Source organism: Gopherus flavomarginatus, chromosome 2, assembly GCF_025201925.1.
Source record: "Gopherus flavomarginatus isolate rGopFla2 chromosome 2, rGopFla2.mat.asm, whole genome shotgun sequence".
NCBI lineage: Eukaryota > Metazoa > Chordata > Testudines > Testudinidae > Gopherus > Gopherus flavomarginatus.
Window position 1 is genome coordinate 10,576,472 of NC_066618.1, and position 18,601 is coordinate 10,595,072.

Consider the following 18,601-nt stretch of genomic DNA (forward strand, 5'->3'; position numbering starts at 1 on the left):
TGCCTATTGTAACTATAATGCAGTAGACGTGGGAATGACTTGCAGCCTGATTCTCTTATGGCAGAATATGTGTAACTCCCATTGGTTTTAATGGAAACTTATTCACATCCTGCAGTGGGAGCGCAGAGTTTCGGTGGTTTCTAGCTCACCAGGATAATAAAACTTGGGCAGGACACATGGGAGACAAGTCTGGGGTTACAGCGGACTGTAGAAGTGAGATGAAAGCCTTGAGCAGACCATTAGTACTTCTTTCCCCACCCAATTCATGAGATGGAATTGGCCTTGTCCTGATGAAAAGGTCTTATAGAATTTAATAGTGAAGGAAACGGTTCCCAAATAATATTTTAGCCATCCAAAGGAATTAGTTCTATCCCAGCCATGGAACCCGATATGATGGTTCAAAACACCTAGGGAAAGGATCTCATTTGCCATTGAATTCCATAGTATTTTACAGTAATTGCTATAGAACTCTAACTTCTAACTAGAGAGTTTCTTATGGGTGGTACACACTACACTCTATCTATCTATCTAATCTATCTAAACTATTATTTTCTCTGTTTTTATATACAGTAAATAAATGTATCATAATCATGCTCTTTTTAATGCAGTGTATAGCTTCCTAGCTTGAGCACTTGTGGGGGGAGGGGAATTCATTCTGACTAGAGAGAAGACCCAGCAAGAGCCAGTCATAGCTATCTTTTGGTCTCTGTACAGCCATCTAGCATCGCTGGGGCTTTTGTGACAGCCCTTTGTGCAGCTGTGGCACAACACAGACGATGATTCACATTGTCGAGCAATGCCTGCTGACTAGGTTCAGCAGTGGCCTAGAAGAACTGAAGATGCCATCGTTGGCTAGACGATGATGCACACGCAAAATAAATAAATGTCACAATGTCTAGCAGATGGCAATCCCTGAACACTGCAGTCTGTCATCTGTACTAGTTTTTACTCAACTCTGATCTACTAATCTGGACCAACAGAATTAATTGCTCCAAAACTTCTCAGTCATGCCAAACAGAATTGTGGGTGCTTTCTGGACTTCAATGGACTTCTTTTGAAAGCCAGCATTTTCACTGGGTGGGAAAAAATGGAAAATAAGAAACAGGTCGACATTACTATTGAGTATCACAGCTCATTAAATTACATCCAGAGGGACCAAGATGCTTCACTGTAGTGCCTTGACCTCCTTTGTTACACAGCAGTGCAACATCACAGCTTTGTCACACATCACCACAATTTATTTACCAAAGATGAGCTGGGATGCTTTGAATGGCCTATAAACTAGGACATGTCAGCAGCAGAGTCAACACTGGCACTGTACTACAAAAATCATGACAAACGGCAACTTTATGCCTAAACCTAAATGTCCAGCTTAAACTAGCCTTGCTGCAATTTAAGCCCAGTCTTCTTGTCCTATCCTCAGAGGTTAATGAGTACAATTTACTTCCCTCCTCTTTGTAACAACCTTACAGTACTTGGAAACCGTTATCATGCCCCTACTCAATCCTCGCTTCTCCAGACTAAACAAACCCAGTTTTTTTCAATCTTCCCTCATAGGTCATGTTTTCTAAACCTTTAGTCATCTTTGTTGCTCTTCTCTGGACTTTCTCCAATTTGTCCATATCTTTCCTGAAATGTGGCACCCAGAACTGGACACAATACTCTGGCTGAGGCCTAATCAGCGTGGTATAGAACAGAAGAATTATTTTGTGTCTTGCTTTCAACACTCCTGCTACTACATCCCAGAATGAGATTTGCTTTTTTTTTTTGCAACAGTGTCACACTGTTGACTCATATTTAGCTTGTGATCCACTATGACCCTCAGATCCCTTTCCACAGCACTCCTTCCTAGGCAGTCATTTCCTATTTTGTATGTGTGCAACTGATTGTTCCTTCGTAAGTGGAGTACTTTGCATTTGTCCTTGTTGAATTTATCCTATTTACTTCAGACTATTTCTCCAGTTTGTCCATGAATGCAAGGGACTGGACTAGACGACCTCTTGAGATTGCTTCCAGTCCTACAATTCTCTGATTTATAACCTCCCCTAGAAGACTAAAATGAAAGCAAGGTCTCTTGATGGATTGATGGATGGAGGTCACATAAATATATTTTCAAGAAAGAAATGTTGCATCCTGGAATCCCAGCAGAGTGAGTGACAGCTCAAAAAACTTGATCTGTCCTTAACATACTAGACTAGAAGAGATATAGGAGTGATTGCATAATTCTCAGCCAGATGGATCTTGAAATATCATTTTGGTTACTAGTATCAGAAGGGTAGCTGTGTTAGTCTGTATCCACAAAAACAACGAGGAGTCCGGTGGCACCTTAAAGACTAACAGATTTATTTGGGCATAAGCTTTTTGAGTAAAAAACAAAGAAGTGGGTTTTTTTACCTATGAAAGCTTATGCCCAAATAAACCTGTTAGCCTTTAAGGTACCATTGGATTCCTCATCATTTTGGTTACTGTTTTCATGTCATGTGAAATGTCATATCCCGTTATGTCTGGTGATTAACCAACCCTTTATAAACTGAACAGTCATGTAAACGTGACTATTTCTCCACTCTGCTCCTACTGAAACAAAAATACTGGACAAATAAAAATAAACAAGGTGTAAGGATGATACCAAAAGATCATGGGGATCTGAAATGGATGTAGATTCTTCCACCTTTGGGTCACTAGTACAAAGCCAGTCTGAGTTAGTAGTGACCTCAAATTGTTAACGATCTAATAACTGTTTGGTTACTTGATGATTTGGTAGGTCTTGGACTTGCTTCTGTTGGACAGGTTTACACATGATAACTGCAAGTGATGCCATTTGGCACCTGTTAGCGATTTTGACATGGAGACCAAGACAGCTGAATGGGTTTTTACACTGCATTTCTTCTCACCCTTCCAGGTCAAGGTTAAGAGCTCAATCAGCCAAAGCCCAACTGCAGAAGACACCATGTGACAAAAATCCTAAATGCAGGACACAAAAGTATTTATGCAGAAGATTTAAAAGTACCGCTGGATTCATCCCTTTGTGGCACATAGCTCTGTCTGTAAGTGCAGTTCCACAGCTGTTTATTTCCAAAGCAGAGAGCGCACCAAATTTGGGTGAAATGTTAATAAAGGCAGGACTGAGGTTCATAATGGTGAGGGATAGTTGGTAGGTTTGGGGTTGAGGCATGTTTAGTATAGAGAAATCTTGCCTGTGCTGTAGATAAACAGGACATCACTCTCTGCATTGCCAAACCAGCAACATCCATGAGCAGTGCACTGGCATAAAAAAAGAAAAGATCTTCTACGTTGCCAAGCTCCAGCTCAAGGATATTTAAAGAATGTCATTACAAACCACTCCAAAATAGGGGCTTCTAATGGAAAATCTTCTGACAATAACCTCTATTGAAAGCCGGGATGCTATAATTATATCAGAAGAAAATGATAACTCAGCCACCAGTTGGTGCACAATAAACATCATAAAAGCACTCTGCCTTCATAGCGCAAGCACCCCATGATTATTGCACTGGGAAAACTTTTGGTTGAGTGTAACTGCTGCTCTGGAGATGAACTGAATGAACTAGTTTGGCCATCAGACTGAGTGGGTGACTGTGTGTGTGTGTGTGTGTGTATGATGCAGATGGGTATCCGTGTCTCAGGCTGGTCAGAAGTCCATGGAGAGAGCAAGAATTTTCTTGCGTGTGTTATCTCCATAAAACTCTGGCATGTTGTTTTGTTATCATCACTAGCCTGTGATGATTTATGAAGTGCATCTCTGAGTCACTACAGAACCAATTCCTCAGCACATTGAGGCTGCTGCAGCTGGTCTCATATATTTTAAGACATCAAAAACAAGGTCTTTGTGATGACATTTAGACATATAAAATCCTGTGTAGAGTTTTTACAAGAATAAACGACCAGGACACTGAAGCAATCACAACAGTGTAATGGGGTTTAGCACACACATGTATTTGTGCATGAAGTCCTTACTTGCTCAGATATACAAAGCTTTTTCTGTACAGTGTTTCCAGGTGCAAATGTGGACTTTACTATAGAAGAATGTATGTGAAAAATTTGCAAAATAGCAGTTGGGATTAGGATTGAGTTTTGTTAGCACTCCTCTCAGTAGGAGCTGCCATTTAATGGATACGTCATTGGATAAGGATTAGTGCTGGGAGGAATTGTCTAAAATTGGGCTATTTAACAGCAGTAAATATGTGATTAATGGATTATTTTTAAAAACAAAACTTGCCAATCAAATCTGAAAGTCTGCCTCTCTCATGCATTCAGATGGGAACCTCATTTCCTGTGCGTTAATATCAATAATCAGACTAAATAGTTTAACAGTTTATTATAACTTGCTCAAGTCCTGAAGATTTTACTCAGGCAAAATTCCGATTGATTTCATTGGGAGTTTTGCATGAGGAAGGACTGAAGGCTTGATTGGGATAGTTAGGCACAACCCTGCACTGAAGATGATGTACAGCTGTACTGTCCCAGAGGGAACAACAAGAGGTATCAGTCTCCTGAATGCCTCAGGCTGCATATTCACTGCTACTGCAACTCTTGATTCACCTACTGCGCCACCAGCCAGCTACACCAACAGATGCCTGGGGTAGTAGGACCATGGCCCCTCCCATTTCTACCTCTTATAGGAAGCATAAATAGAGCCAACCCCACCCTCGGGGGACTGACGGCCCTGGAATTCTTCCTGACCTTTTCATGGGCTACACAAGCGAGGAGGTTCCTTCTACCCTCTCCCCCTCCCCACTACACACATGCATGAGGCCAACCAGAATCTGACCCTGAGTTTTGACTTCAAGACCTGTCTCTCTCACTCTATTTTTATTTTAATTTTGTATTAATAATACAAGGCCCTTAGACAGCAATCACAATTCCCATTAGCTTCAATGGTTATCTAAAGGCACAGCTTTCTATTTTGTAATTAGCCGGAGTGTAGTGATTCTCTCATCTTGTACATTATGTGAAGTTTTCCTCCACTCACACACAAATTCTGGAAGCCTGATGTATTGTTTACCCACTCTGCCTCCAGCAGCCCCAGTCCACTAAAGGGACTTTCATCCCCTTTCATAGTATCAATTGCTTGGCTGTATGATCAGCGTGACTGCAAGCAGCAAGAGGCTGCTGAATCCAGCAACCACATGGAACAAATGAAGAAAGGAGAAGAGCATTTTACCGTCTTCAGGGTTAATAATTCGGAACAGAGCAGGACACTTGACAAAGACGATTTCGCCCACACTCGCTGACTTCCAGCATGTAATATTATCCCACATCCCAGGGCATCCTAGAGAAGAGAAAGAGAGAAATATAGAAAGAGTTGCAATTAAATCCAATCCCCTTTCAATTTGCGTAGTGCTTTACAGTTACCTTCATCTCACAGCCATAAACATACTGTCCATTACTCTAAAGGAGTGTAACTCTTTCATATAGGTTTAAAATAGGTGGGGTTATTTTGTACTGACTACAACAGTATTAAACAGGAGGCATTATTCTGGTACCGGAACAGCGATAATGGCGCATACTCTCTGTGGGCAGAAACTGAAGCCAATTAAGCTGTGCCAATCCAGCTGCACCAATTTATTCCAACGGAGAATCTGGCCCCCAGGTATGGCATTCTGCTCTGATGTAGCTATCAGTGAACACTATGGGCCAAATCCAGAGGCCTTTCATCAGTTTTCCCCTCAGGCAAATAAAATCTGAGAGGTCCTGAAGAACGGAAACACTCCAAGAGATCAGCACCTCTCAGGATTTGGTCCAGTCACTCCAGCAGGAGGTTGCCTAAGGACTACATGAAAAATGAGGGTGAGGTCTGGGAGTGGGAGTGCAGGGCCCAGTTCCCCAAAAGTATTTAGGCACCTACCTCCCACTGATTTCAAGGGACAATAGGAGTCTAAATACCTTTTGATGGTCTAGGCCCAAGAGCCTTTTCTCTTTCACCTTGTGCTCCCTGCATAAGGGCAAGGCACCGATCAGGGAGAGCAAGGAGGCAGCAAGGGGTACCACCTTTGAAATGCAAAAAAAACCCAGCATCTTCTCCACCCAAGGTAAGCCCGCTGCAACCCCAACCCGAGGGCAACTCCGCAACGCTCCTCTCCTGCACTGAAGATGATGTACAACTCAACAGCCACTTATAATATCTAGAGAGAGAACACGTAGAAATAAGATTGATGACATTACTCCTCTCCTCGTGTGACTCAAACCCTCTCAGATACACACGGGCAGTGCACTTGCATGTTGGTGGGCAGACAGCTGCTGTCTTTTTAACAGTGTTGATCTGTTATCGCTTAAACTGCAGAAGTAGGAACACTGCAGCATCTTTAGCTGGACACAGAAATAATGCAAATCTTTAGACCCAGGTAACAAAAAATGCAGCGGATTAAATTATTTTTCTGGCAACTGGCCAATCCAAAAAAAAATCAGACAGGCCAGTCAAATACTGACCATGTGGTCTCCCTGGGAGCAAGCCATACTCCCCGTCCCCCACCTCCCATGCAGGTAGTATAGATTCATTATTATTAAGGCCAGAAGGGACTGTTATGGGCATCTAGTCCAACCTCCTGCATAGCAATAGCCAGAGAACCTCACCCTATATTTCCCCTGCATCCAGCACATTATTTCTGGTTAAGGTAGATATCCTTTAGGGATGGAGAATATACTCCTCTCCAGGTAAAGTGTTGCAATGTTAACAAATATGCACCTTATTTCCAATCTGAATTGCTCTAGCTTCAACATCCAGCCAGTCAATGGATCTTATTATACCTTCATCTGCTGGATTAAAGATCAGATCATGATCAGAAATCTCCGTGTGTAGGTATTTAGATTTTTAAAGGCATTTAGCCATTGCTTTGCTTAGCATTGCAAGGTATAAGGTATTGCAATTTGAAAAGTGATTTAGGCAGGTAGGGCCAGGTCTTTAAAGGTATTTAGGTGCATAACTCCCACTGATTTCAATAGGTGTTAGATTCCTAACACCCAGATCCTCAAAGGTATTTAGGAGAATAAGTCTCATTGACTTTCAATAAAAAAAAGCTCCTAAGTCACTTATGAAAATGGGACTCACCATCTAATCACATAGGCCTTGCTACACTGAATGCAGCAATGCCTAAATACCCTTTAAAAATCTGGGCCTTACAGGCTGTGATCAAGTCACCACTTAACCTTCTCTCAAATAAACGACATTGATTGAGCTTCAGAAGTCAGTCACTGCAAGGCATGTGTTCCAGACCTCGATTCAACCTTTAGCTCTTTTCTGAACGCATTTCCAGTTTGTCAACATCCTTTTTAAAGTGCTGACATCCGAACAAGACAGGATTCCAGCAATGGTCTCCCTAATGCTATATACAATGGTAACATCACCTCAGGATTTCTACTCCACATTCCCCTGTTTTCAAGCTGGTGGTGCTCCAGCCATAACCCCCATCCCCAAGGGGTCCTTTGCCAGTGTGTCAGAGCCAGAGCCAGCCACTGTGGTTTAAAGCATCCTTGAGGCTGCTCTAAACTATGGTAAGCATTGGACAGGCAGAAAACTGGCTATAGAACTGGGATACCATAACCTATTACTTCTGCCCACCATCTTCAGCTGTGCTTAGCAGATAGATGGTTGGATCCTCAGTTTATGTAATTCATCCTAACTCCACTGATTTCAATCCATCTGCCCCATAGCATGAAGATGACAATCTGGACCAGCATCTTTTTCTTATTATTCAAGTAAAACAAACTTTGCTTGTTTGCTTATTATTCAAGTAAAACAAACTATTGTTCTGGATTATGGGCAGCAACATAAACCCCTAAGAAGACAGAAAAAAAGGCTCATTCTTATTAGCTGCTGGAGATAAGGTAAAACAGCTCAGCTCCTGTCCCTTTCTGAGCACTGCTGTCAGGAACCCGACAAGCTCTGAACATTTTTCAAGGAGCATCTCACTGGCAAGGAAATTCTTTAGCATGACCGCCAATGAAATTCATTAAATGTAGAGTCGCCAACTTTCAGGGTTGTAAGCCTGGAAGGCTTGCCAGTTTGCAGAAGAGTTCAGAGAAATCCCTCAAATTCCCCATTAATATCCACAAAATGATTGTGCAAGAGGCCCTCAAATTGGAATCGCGCTCTGCCTCTGTGTGAAAAGAAAGGGACAGAAAATCTAACCCTCTCTGCTACTGCAGGATTGCTTTCTGGTTCTTTGCGTTTGATGTTGAATCTGAGTACATAACCTTATCAAATTTTAAAGGGAGCACTGTACTTATCTGAATGGCTCTGCTGCTAAATTCCCTCTCACGCTGTGAGTGAAAGAAAGACCTTCAGTATAAGGAGACAATTCTTTAGAATGCCATTGTTGCCTGTAGATGAGTGGATGCACCCCTGCGGCGCCTCCTGCTGGTAACTTCCAGGAATTAGCTCATTCCAGCTCCAGAGCACCCTCTGCAGGCAGATGAGCTGCCTGTCCCCTAGCCCCCGTGTCCCTCCCTGGACCCAGGTGTCCTTTTACCTGTGGGGCAGAAACCCCTCACTCTTAGGGTCTCCCCTCCCCAGGGAACCCCCTACCCACTATCCCCACCTTGCCTCAGTATCAGGCTACTGCCAGTCATTGTCTAGCCCCATGCCCTAGGACAGACTGCAGTATCAGCCACTCATCACTGGCAAGGAGGGTTTGGACCTGCTGCCTTGGCCTACCCCTGGGCTGCCCTAAGCAACCCCTAGTACCCCTTGGCCTTCTGCTAGGCCACAGCCTGGGGATTTCCAGGCTGGAGCTCCCTAGCTCCTCAGCCTGTCCCCAGTCCAGCCCTGCTCCACTCAGGTATCCTGTCTCTAGCTCCCTGCAGCCAGGCCCTTCTCTCTCCGAATGCAGAGAGAGACTTCTACTGGCTCACTGACTTTTATAGGGACCAGCTGGGCCTGACTGGGTTGTGGCCCAGCTGCAGCCACTTCCCAATCAGCCCGGCTTAGCAACTCCCAGCCACAACCTTCCCCCAGGACTGTTTTAAGCCCTTCAGGGCAGGAGCGGGGTAACCACCCCGCTACATTGCCATTTGGGTACCAATACAATACAGGGCAGATCATTGGCTGGAGTAAATAAACAAAGCTCTATTGAGCTATGTTAATTTACATCAGCTGAGAAAATATGTCCACAGGACTGGACTTGCTCAGTGGGTTTTTCCACTCACTTCAATGGTAGTGGGATCAGGCCTTATGTTTTCTTACTGAATAAAGTGCAGATCCTAAAACATATAATGGCTGACCTGGGTTAGTAAAGATTGCTTTCATCAGTGTTTGGGTCAGGTGTTGGAATGGTGTGGGTCACACTGATTCATAGATTATAAGGCCAATCTGATCTCCTGCTTAGCACAGGCCATTGGACTTTCCTGAATTAATTGCTATTTGAATTAGAGAAGATTTTTTAGAAAAACACTCAGTCTTGATTTTAAAATTGCCAGTGATGGAGAATCCACCTCAACCCTTGGTATGTTGTTCCAATGGTTAATCAACCTCAGTTATGTGTGGAGTATTTCCAGCCTGAATTAGTCTAGCTTCAACTTCCAGCCTTTGGATCATGTTAGACCTTTGTTTGCTAGATCAAAGAGCCCATTAACAAATTTTAAACTTATAAACTGTGATCAAATCACCCTTTATCCTTCCCTTTGTTAAGCTAAATAGATCAAACTGCTTGAGTCTGTCATGATACAGCGTGTTATCCAATCCTTTATATCATTCCTGTGACCCTTCTCTGAACTCTCTCCAATTTATCAACATTCTTCTTGACTTGTGGGCCTTAGAACTAGACACAATATTCCAGAAGGGGTCATGCCACTGGCAGCAGCAGAGAAAATATCACCATCTTACTCCTACTCAACATTCCCCTCCTTATACATCCATGGATCAAATTAGCTCTTTTGGCCACAGCAACACACTACAAGCTCACATTCAGCTGATTATCCACCATAACCCCCAAGTCTTTTTCAGACTCACTGCTTCCCAGGCTAGAGACCCCATCCCATCAGGACAGCCTGCACTTTGTTCCTAGGATGTACATGTGACGCTGGCAGATCAAGTGCCAGCTCATGCCGAAATCCCAGGTCAATTCTCTGGTGTATTAGTATAGATCAAAGTAATTGTTCAAGCATATTTGGTGTTTAAACTTAATGAAAATTAAGGATGTTACTTGTCTATGTCCCGTTACGTAATAGCAAACATTTACATTGGGTATACCCCTGTAACCAAATAACCCATCAAAGGAGAAGGAAGCCTTGTGGAATGCAAATGAAGAACTTGAACAGAAAAGTGCTCATTTCAAAGTCAGTGGTCATTGTGGGTGAGCATCAGAGGTCAAAGACTCAAAACGCATTCCTCACGTTCTATCCTCAAAGGAAAAAGCCCATGTCAGTAGTGACACCTTCAGCTTGTTTTCTGAGAAGAAGCTATAAGAATGGATTCAAGGAGAGATCCTTCATCACTGGATTGTTTGGATTCGTACAGGGAAATGTAACAGCAGAGATTTCCAGAGACAATCTGGATACCATGAAAAGACTTTTGTGAAACTAGCAGTTTATTACATCTCTGCCACCACTGGGACTTAAAAACTGTGACTCACCTGTGCATATATTTTACCTGCTTTAACCTCTCAATAACTTTCATTTCATTTTCTTAGCTAATAAATCTTTAGTTAATTTACTATAGAATTGGCCACCAGCATTGTCTTTGGTGTAAGATATAAAGCACAAATTGATCTGGGGTAAGAGACTGGTCTTTTGGGACTGGGAGCAACCTGTTGTGCTGTGATTTTTGGTAAAAGTGACCTTTTATCACAAAGTCCAGTTTGTCTGGTGGCAAAATAGGCTGGAGAGTCTGAGGGGACTGTCTGTGACTCTATGGTAAGACTGGTACAGTGATCCAGGAGTTCACATTTGTTACTGGCTTGGTGAAATTTAATTATACAACATACAAGCAATCTGGGGTGTCTGCCCTGTTTTCTGGCAGCCCGCCCTGAGGTAGGCAGTACACTTTTATATTTGGCCATATTAAAAACACATAATGTTGCTTGAACCCAGTTCACCAAACAATCCAGTTCACTTTGTATCAGTTACCTGTCCTCTTATTTACCACTCCCCAAATTATTGGGTTATCTGCAAACTTTGTTAATTCTGATATTATGTTCTCCTCCAGATTACTGATAAAAAATATTAAATAGCAGAGGACCAAGAACCAATCCCTGGGGCACCCGCGAGAAACATACCAACTCCATGATCATTCCATTTACAATTCTATTCTGAGGCTTGTCAGTTAGCCAGTTTTTAATCTAGTTCATGATTGATACAAAATTAACCTTTTAAATCAAAATATGATGCTGCACCAAGTCAAATGCCATCTAGTACTGGACCACTACCAATGTCAGGATTCTTTTTGTTCCTAATATACTTAAAATAGTGTCAAATAGCAAACTGAAATCATCACTAAATAATGCTGGAATGGCATCTGAAACTTTATTCAGATTTGCTGACCACAGCATACTCTAATGTTGCGGCAAATCGTCTCTCTAAATCTTTTCTGGAGTTTGAAGAAATTGCTAATTGAGGCCACCTGTCTGCCTGTGTCAGTCCATTTGCCAGATGGAGGCTTTCCTCTAAGAATGCTGTTGTCTGCTATTGAGAAACGCAAACCTCATTCTCCAGAAGGCTCAAAGACATCAACTTGCAAAGGTTAATTATATAATCAGGATGATGAAGATGGAAATCCAGATCAAATTACACATTGTTAGCTTTGGTAGGCTGGGATGCCCACTGTCTGCTCACCCACTAGGAATGGTATTTGTCATATGAATCTTAAAGTCATTAAATAATATGCTCTATAATGTGGTGCTATATGACAGTCAATACAAAACCAGGGGTTACGTAAATATGCATGATAATGAGACATTTTCTTCCAAGAGATGTCTGAAACAATCAAAAAGACTAATGAGGTTTTATGCAAACCACCTGCTCCATTTCCCCCCTAAATCAAACACCTTTGGTGGAAATGAGGTAAACTTTTTCCTCTCTTCTGATTAGTATTCTTGCAAATATTGGAACAGTAATAGAGACCATATACACCATGAGAACCACATGTGTTTGGCAAAAAAATGAATAGGGGATAAATGCATTGTAATACTTAGTCCTGCCATGAGTGCAGGGGACTGGACTAGATGATCTCTCGAGGTCCCTTCCAGTCCTATGAGTCTGATTCTAATACTGTGTTTGAAATTCAATGCTAATGAATCTCTGCCATTATTATTTATATTATGATAGCACTCAGCACAACGGCAGTCCAAGCTCCATTATACAGGCACTGTACAAACACACAGCAAGAAATGTCTGGTTAGCTTCCAGGCAGGGGCAAAGACAGATAAAGGGAAAACAAAGGGAGAGTGAGGTGATGTGATTGGCTCAAGTTGACACAAATGATCAGTAAAAGCCAGACATAGGTGCTGGAACTTGGGGTGCTGCTGCAACCCCTAGCTCAGAGGTGGGCAAACTATGGCCTTGGGGACCATCCTGCCCGGCCCTTGAGCTCCCAGCCAGGGAGGTTAGCTCTCAGCTCCTCCTCTGCTGTCCCCCCTTCCCTGCAGCCACACCACCACATGGGCAGCACTCTGGGCGGCGGAGCGGCACACTCCTGCCAAGCAGAGCGGCAGCGTGTCTAGCTCCGGCCGGGCGGCATGGCTGCCAGACATGCTGGTCTGAGTGGCATGGTAAGCGGGCCAGGGCCGGGGGGTTGGGTAAGGGACAGGGGGTTCTGGGGAGGGGGAGTCAGGGGACAGGGAGCAGGGTGGTTGGATAAGGGGCAGGGGGGGCGGTTGGATGGGGTGGAGGTTGGGGGGTAGTCAGAGGATGGGGAAAAGGGGGGGTTGGATAGGCGTGGGGTCCCAGGGGACCTGTCAGGGGGTGGAGGTGTGGATAGGGGTCGGGGCAGTCAGGGGACTGGGAGCAGAGGAGTTGGATAGGGAGTGGGAACCCGGGGGGGGTGGTTAGGGGAAGGGGATCCCAGGAGAGAGTGGTCCCAGGACAAGGACCAGGGGGGATTGGATGAGTCAGGGATTCTGAGGGGGGCAATTAGGGGCGAGGGGTCTGGGGGGGCATTGGGGGACAAGGAGTGGGGACAGGGGTTGGATGGGTCAGGGGTTCTGTGGGGGGCAGTCAGGGAGCAGGAAGTGGGAGGGGGCAGATAGAGGGCTGTGGCCAGGCTGTTTGGGGAGGCACAACCTTCCCTACCTGGCCCTCCATCCAGTTTTGCAACCCCAATGTGGCCCTCAGGCCAAAAAGTTTGCCCACCCCTGCCCTGGCTTGAAGTGGTTTCCATTATAGACAAGATATACAGTTTGGTTCAATGGCTCTCAGCAGCCCCACTATACACATTATTCCAGAGCCCCTGGAGCCAGGAATAGGACGTAGGCCTCCTGTGTCTACTTCACTGTACCCAGTAAACCCTACTACCGCCCCATGCCGTGAAAAGAATATCTGAACGGGATAAGCTCTTTGCTGCCAGATCACAGGGAGTGCGATAAATGAAGAAGAATACGGTAGCAGCAGAGAGAGGACACACACATTGCTCAGGGCCAGACTGTGTGAATCTTTTACTCACATAAGTGACCTGTCACTCACCCCAGTAATCCCATCAAGAGGACCACCTGGGTGAGTAACTGCTCACCAGTGTAAGTAAGGGGTTCATGATCTCACACGAAGACAAGACATGTGCTGAGGCTCTAAGCTGCCAAGCCAGGAGAAGCCCAGAAAAACTTTGTTCACGGATGCTCTCTGTAATATGTTCATACTCTGGGACACAGGCTTTACAGCCACTGTACAGATGCTACTAGGATCATGCTATATATGTTTCTTTACCATTATTGGTTTGTTTCTCTTTGTTTTCTAGCCTATATAAATAAATGTTTCCTCTATTTAGATAATCAGATGAGCAAACGGTGGCTGATGCCTCTGAGGGAAGGAATATTCCATCTGACCTTCAGAGGGAGAAAAGTGAGTATGAACACTAAGGACAGAATTAGGTGCCTAAATACGTCAAAACTCGGATGGGTCGGGATCTCTTTCCAAAACCATGGCATAGGCCAGCGAGGGCATAGGGAGAGATGAATGGGTGCCAGCTGGAGTTACATAGATCTGCTACATTAAAAAATAAACTTAGATTGGCCAGGAATGGTGTCCCTAGACTCTGTTTGCCAGGAGCTGGGAATGAGTATCAGGGGATGGATCGCTTGATGATTACCTGTTCTGTTCACTCCCTCTGGGGCACCTGGCACTGGCCACTGTCAGAAGACAGGATACTGGGCTAGACGGACGCTTGGTCTGACCCAGTAGGGCCATTCTTATGTTCTTATGTTCTAGATTCCTGCTGAAATATTGACCAGAGACCCGAAGAGATAGAAAAGTAGCAAAATACCACTACCCACTCTCTACTGGCAGCCTGGTTGTCGATCCGATCAGTCAAACAACTCTTGGGTAAAGATTTAAGTTCAGATCCACAGCTGGTGAGCTTTGGCACAGATCCACTGAAGTCAATGAATCTATGCTGATTAACACCAGATGAAGTCTTGTCTCATCGTTGATATAGTAAAGGTCAGGTTTCCTCTTATACTTCCAACTAATGACCAACATTGTCCTTGTAAAGGGCATCTCAAAAGCAGATATGCTCTACTTATCCTCCCACAACCCCATCATCTCCTACAGGCCAACAGGCTTCTGTTTTCCCAAACCTTGGTTTTTGCAACATTGGTGTTCAGCTCTGATTCTTTCATTGCTTTAGTTCTTAACTTTGTCATCAGGCTCGAGGCAAATAAACTCAGTAGTGACCATGATATCCTGTGAAAATACTGTCCAACCCTATATTACCAGAGAATAATTGTATTACAATATCGTTGAAAGGGTCCAATCAAGTCTGGGGATCCATTGTGGTAGGTGTTATATAAGCATAGAGAAAGACTCCATCCCTGCCCCTCCTTACAGCTGAAGGCCCTGATACAGCAAAGGTTTATCTGCATGCTTAACTTTAAAGAACTGAGTAGCTCCCTTGACTTCAGTGGCAATACTCATGAGCTTAAAGCTAAGTGTGTCCATAACCCACAGGGTGAGTGTATGTTACAGTCCTCCCTCCTGTGCCTGATCCATAGAGGATATGATTCTTTTATAGTCCTCAATCAGGAAGCTTGGTGTTTCAGCTCAAACTCATGGTTTGAGCTCTGGAGTCTACAGTTCAAGTCCCACAGTTTTGGCCAAAACAGCAGCTGTCACAGAAATGTGGACTCATCTGGGATTTGAACCCATGAACTCTCACACAAAACATGGCAAGACTGGAGCTTAATTTTACACAATCAAGCTCATCGGTGTAGCCTTTGTGTGAGCAGTTTCCAGTGCCTCCATCAGGAGAACACCTACTACAGCCTCTTCACATTCCAATGTAAAAGGCAGCACCTCTTTTTAAATCCCGCTCTTGAAATGCTCCACTGCTGTCAGGGTCCTTGTGCTGCACATCTGTGGCAGATTGTTCGGGACTCCATATGGCTCCCCCATGTCAAAACCAAATAAAAACTTCCTTGTGGGTCCTCCGGACACAATTGGGCATGTTTTTAATTCAGCATTTCTGGGAAACGGAAAGAAGGCAAGAGGTGCATTGTACAAAGGAAACGTTAAGCAAGAAATTGAGTCGGTTTCTGGAAGTCATGGGCTGAAACATTTATGACAATGCTGCCTCCAAGAATCTCCACTTCCTGGTTTTGAACAGCTTGGAGAAGTGTATTATTTCACTGCAGGGTGTGTGTTTTATAGAAAGACCCTACACTTGAATCCTGATTGTTTATTATTTGACACTGACTGCTCTCAGTGCTGGATGATCAACCAAGAACCAAAAAACAACAACAACAACAGAGGCCTGGCCCAGATGAAAAGAGAGAAGAGAAGCACACGCTGCATTCAGAAGGATGTTCTTGTGGTTAAAGGCACCATGTGAGTCTTGGGAAATCTGTGCTCCATTTCCAGCTCTGCTAAAGTCTCCTAGGATGACCTCAAGCAAATCACTTAGGATATGGGTAGACAGCAATCACAGGGTGCGATTTGCAGCTTGTGTAGACATACCTGAGAGAGCTTTAATCTAGCTCACTGAAGTAGCAGAGCAGTGAAGACCTGGCATGGATTTCAGTGTAGGCTAGCTGACCGAATAATAACTAAGGGTTTGCGGCAATTTTTACAGCCCATGCTCCCATAGCTTAACTGGTCCGGGACTTGAGTGAGCTAGATTAAAGCTATCTCAGATACCTCTACACAAGCTGCAATCACACTCTGTGTCAGCAGTGTAGATCTACCAAGAATTTCTCTCTCCCTCAGTTCCCACTCTGTAAAACTAAGATCATAACACTTTCTGTCTGCCATTCTTTCTTTGTTTAGACTGAAAGCTCTTCCGTGTGTGTATGTGCAGTGCTTAAAACAATGGAGCCGTGATCTCAGCTGGGCCCCTTTGACACAACTGTAGTATAATTATTATGGCAATCTATATTAGACCAAATTCCCTATATTAGGGACAAATTCAACTTTGGTTTAATTCCAGTAAAATCAAGCATGGGGGTTACGCCAAGGATGAAATTGTCTTGCAAACTGCTGAATAAAGAGACAACATGAGTCTAGAGATGCAAGACTTCACTACAAGTTGAAAACTATGGAAACGTATCTTTTTAATGTCTTCTGTCAAAAGAAGAAATTAAAACCAAGGAGACAGCACCAAAAGCCTTCCAATTCCCCGCCAGGGCTCTCACAAGCTTTGTTCCCATGTTTAGCTTTGAATGCAGCCTCTCTCCGAGCGATGTGCTTTCTTTTTGCTCTGCTATTCCTGGCAGCAGAAAGACTCCCTTCATATCTGAACCAGTACTTGAGAGAAAAGGACTCAGAGCTCAGGCTGAACAGCAATGACAAAGACCTCTTTCGCGACAGTGCTAACCCTACTCTTCACACAAGCACTGGCCAGGGAAACAGCCATGACATTTAAGCACGCTCTCTTCTCCCGCTGCTGTCTCAAAATCCTAAATTTTTGATACACGGCAAATATAGACCCAGATTCTCAGCTGGTGAAAGTCAGTATAACTCCACTGACTTCACTGGAGTGATATCAAGGATCTGGCCTATATTTTTTAACCAGTTACAATAACCGTATTATTTCCTTAAATGAAAAATACATTTAAGTTACAGACCAGAGATGAAACTCACTCAGTTTGTTCTACAATGCTCTGTGATTTTACTTCTCTCCTCATTCATTGCTTTAAAATACCATCTTCAAAGTCAAGTTGCTTCAGAAAAATAATATCAAAGGAAATGTAATGTTGAGAGCTAGCATATTTAAACTCAATTCAGCCATGCACAATAACTTTTAAAGGGCATCTTGAGAATAAAGCCTTTTATAAGTAGGGTGAATGTGATCTTGGGGCTTCCCACACTGAAATATAGATCACATTATTTCAGTAGTCAAAGACATACATGAGTATGTGAGCAGGGGTCCTAAATTTTTTAAAGTTTTAAGTGAGTTTTGGTGGTCAAATTGAGACACCTAAAAAGGGGCCTGATTTACAGAGATGGGGGTCCACGCTTTCTGATGATCAGGCCTCTTGCAGGTCTTTCAAGTTGGGTATTAAATGTTGTGTGCTGAGAATTTGTTTGACCTCTTGCAAGAAGCAAAGATCTTACGGCACATACAGGACAGCCATAGGCATTAGGGTACCATGGGAGGCTCAGAGGAGAATGACTGGGACATTTTTCTTAAATTTATCATTTTTTTTATTTACTTCTTATGGGCATTAGTGAAAACATGAATCTTTTGGATGGATTTGAATGGTGACTGGTTGGTGGCCCAGAATACATTGGTCATTCCAGATATCTTAACTTCTATACCCCTCCATTTTTTAGTAATACGAGCATTTGAAAGAAAAAGGTATCACTGTTTATTTGGAATTAATCTATTCCTGAACTAATCCTCTCTTTAGGACATAGACTCATAGACTTTAAGGTCAGAAGGGACCATTATGATCTTCTAGTCTGAAAGGAGGTGGAAATAAGTTATGAACAGAAGGAGGATTATGACTTGAGGGACAAAAAGCAGGAGCCGATGAACTGTTGAGCTGCCAGATCAGGAAATGCAAATGGCCTGAAGGGCATGGATATATCCATCATGTGAATGTCCCTTAGAAAGAAAAAGTTAAAGAAGAAAATGTGAACAATCTAGGGCATGGTTTTCAGAAGTTCATGGGATGCATCAATGTATCATTCATAGATTATCAGGGTTGGAAGGGACCTCAGGAGGACTTCTAGTGCAATGCCCATGCTCAAAGCAGGACCAATCCCCAATTAAATCATCCCAGCCAGGGCTTTGTCAGGGCTTTGTCAATATATAATTAATATAGTGAACCTGAACTAAGGACCACCTCCAATAGATAAACCCATACCTAAAGCACCTTCTGCACTAGCTGAGTTTCCACACGGCCTTTAGGTATTGTCCTTGGCCAAATGCATTGTAGTAATCTAATATTTGATGTGACAAAAGTGTGGATAAGAATTGAGAGGTTACATGCAGAAGAAAAAACATAAG

General features: G+C 43.5%; 2 protein-coding genes across 7 annotated transcripts in view; both read right to left on the minus strand.

Annotated features, from left to right (window-relative positions):
* Positions 1-18,601, minus strand: part of GHRHR (growth hormone releasing hormone receptor) — a 1,095,940-nt gene that overhangs the window by 532,735 nt on the left and 544,604 nt on the right. The window lies entirely within an intron of this gene.
* ADCYAP1R1 (ADCYAP receptor type I) overlaps positions 1-18,601 on the minus strand; it is a 144,608-nt gene that overhangs the window by 72,042 nt on the left and 53,965 nt on the right. For all 6 annotated transcript variants that reach the window (XM_050942648.1, XM_050942651.1, XM_050942650.1 and 3 more), the window contains exon 3: positions 5,180-5,287. In XM_050942648.1, the coding sequence (XP_050798605.1) occupies positions 5,180-5,287 (108 nt within the window). The remainder of the gene's footprint in view (positions 1-5,179; positions 5,288-18,601) is intronic.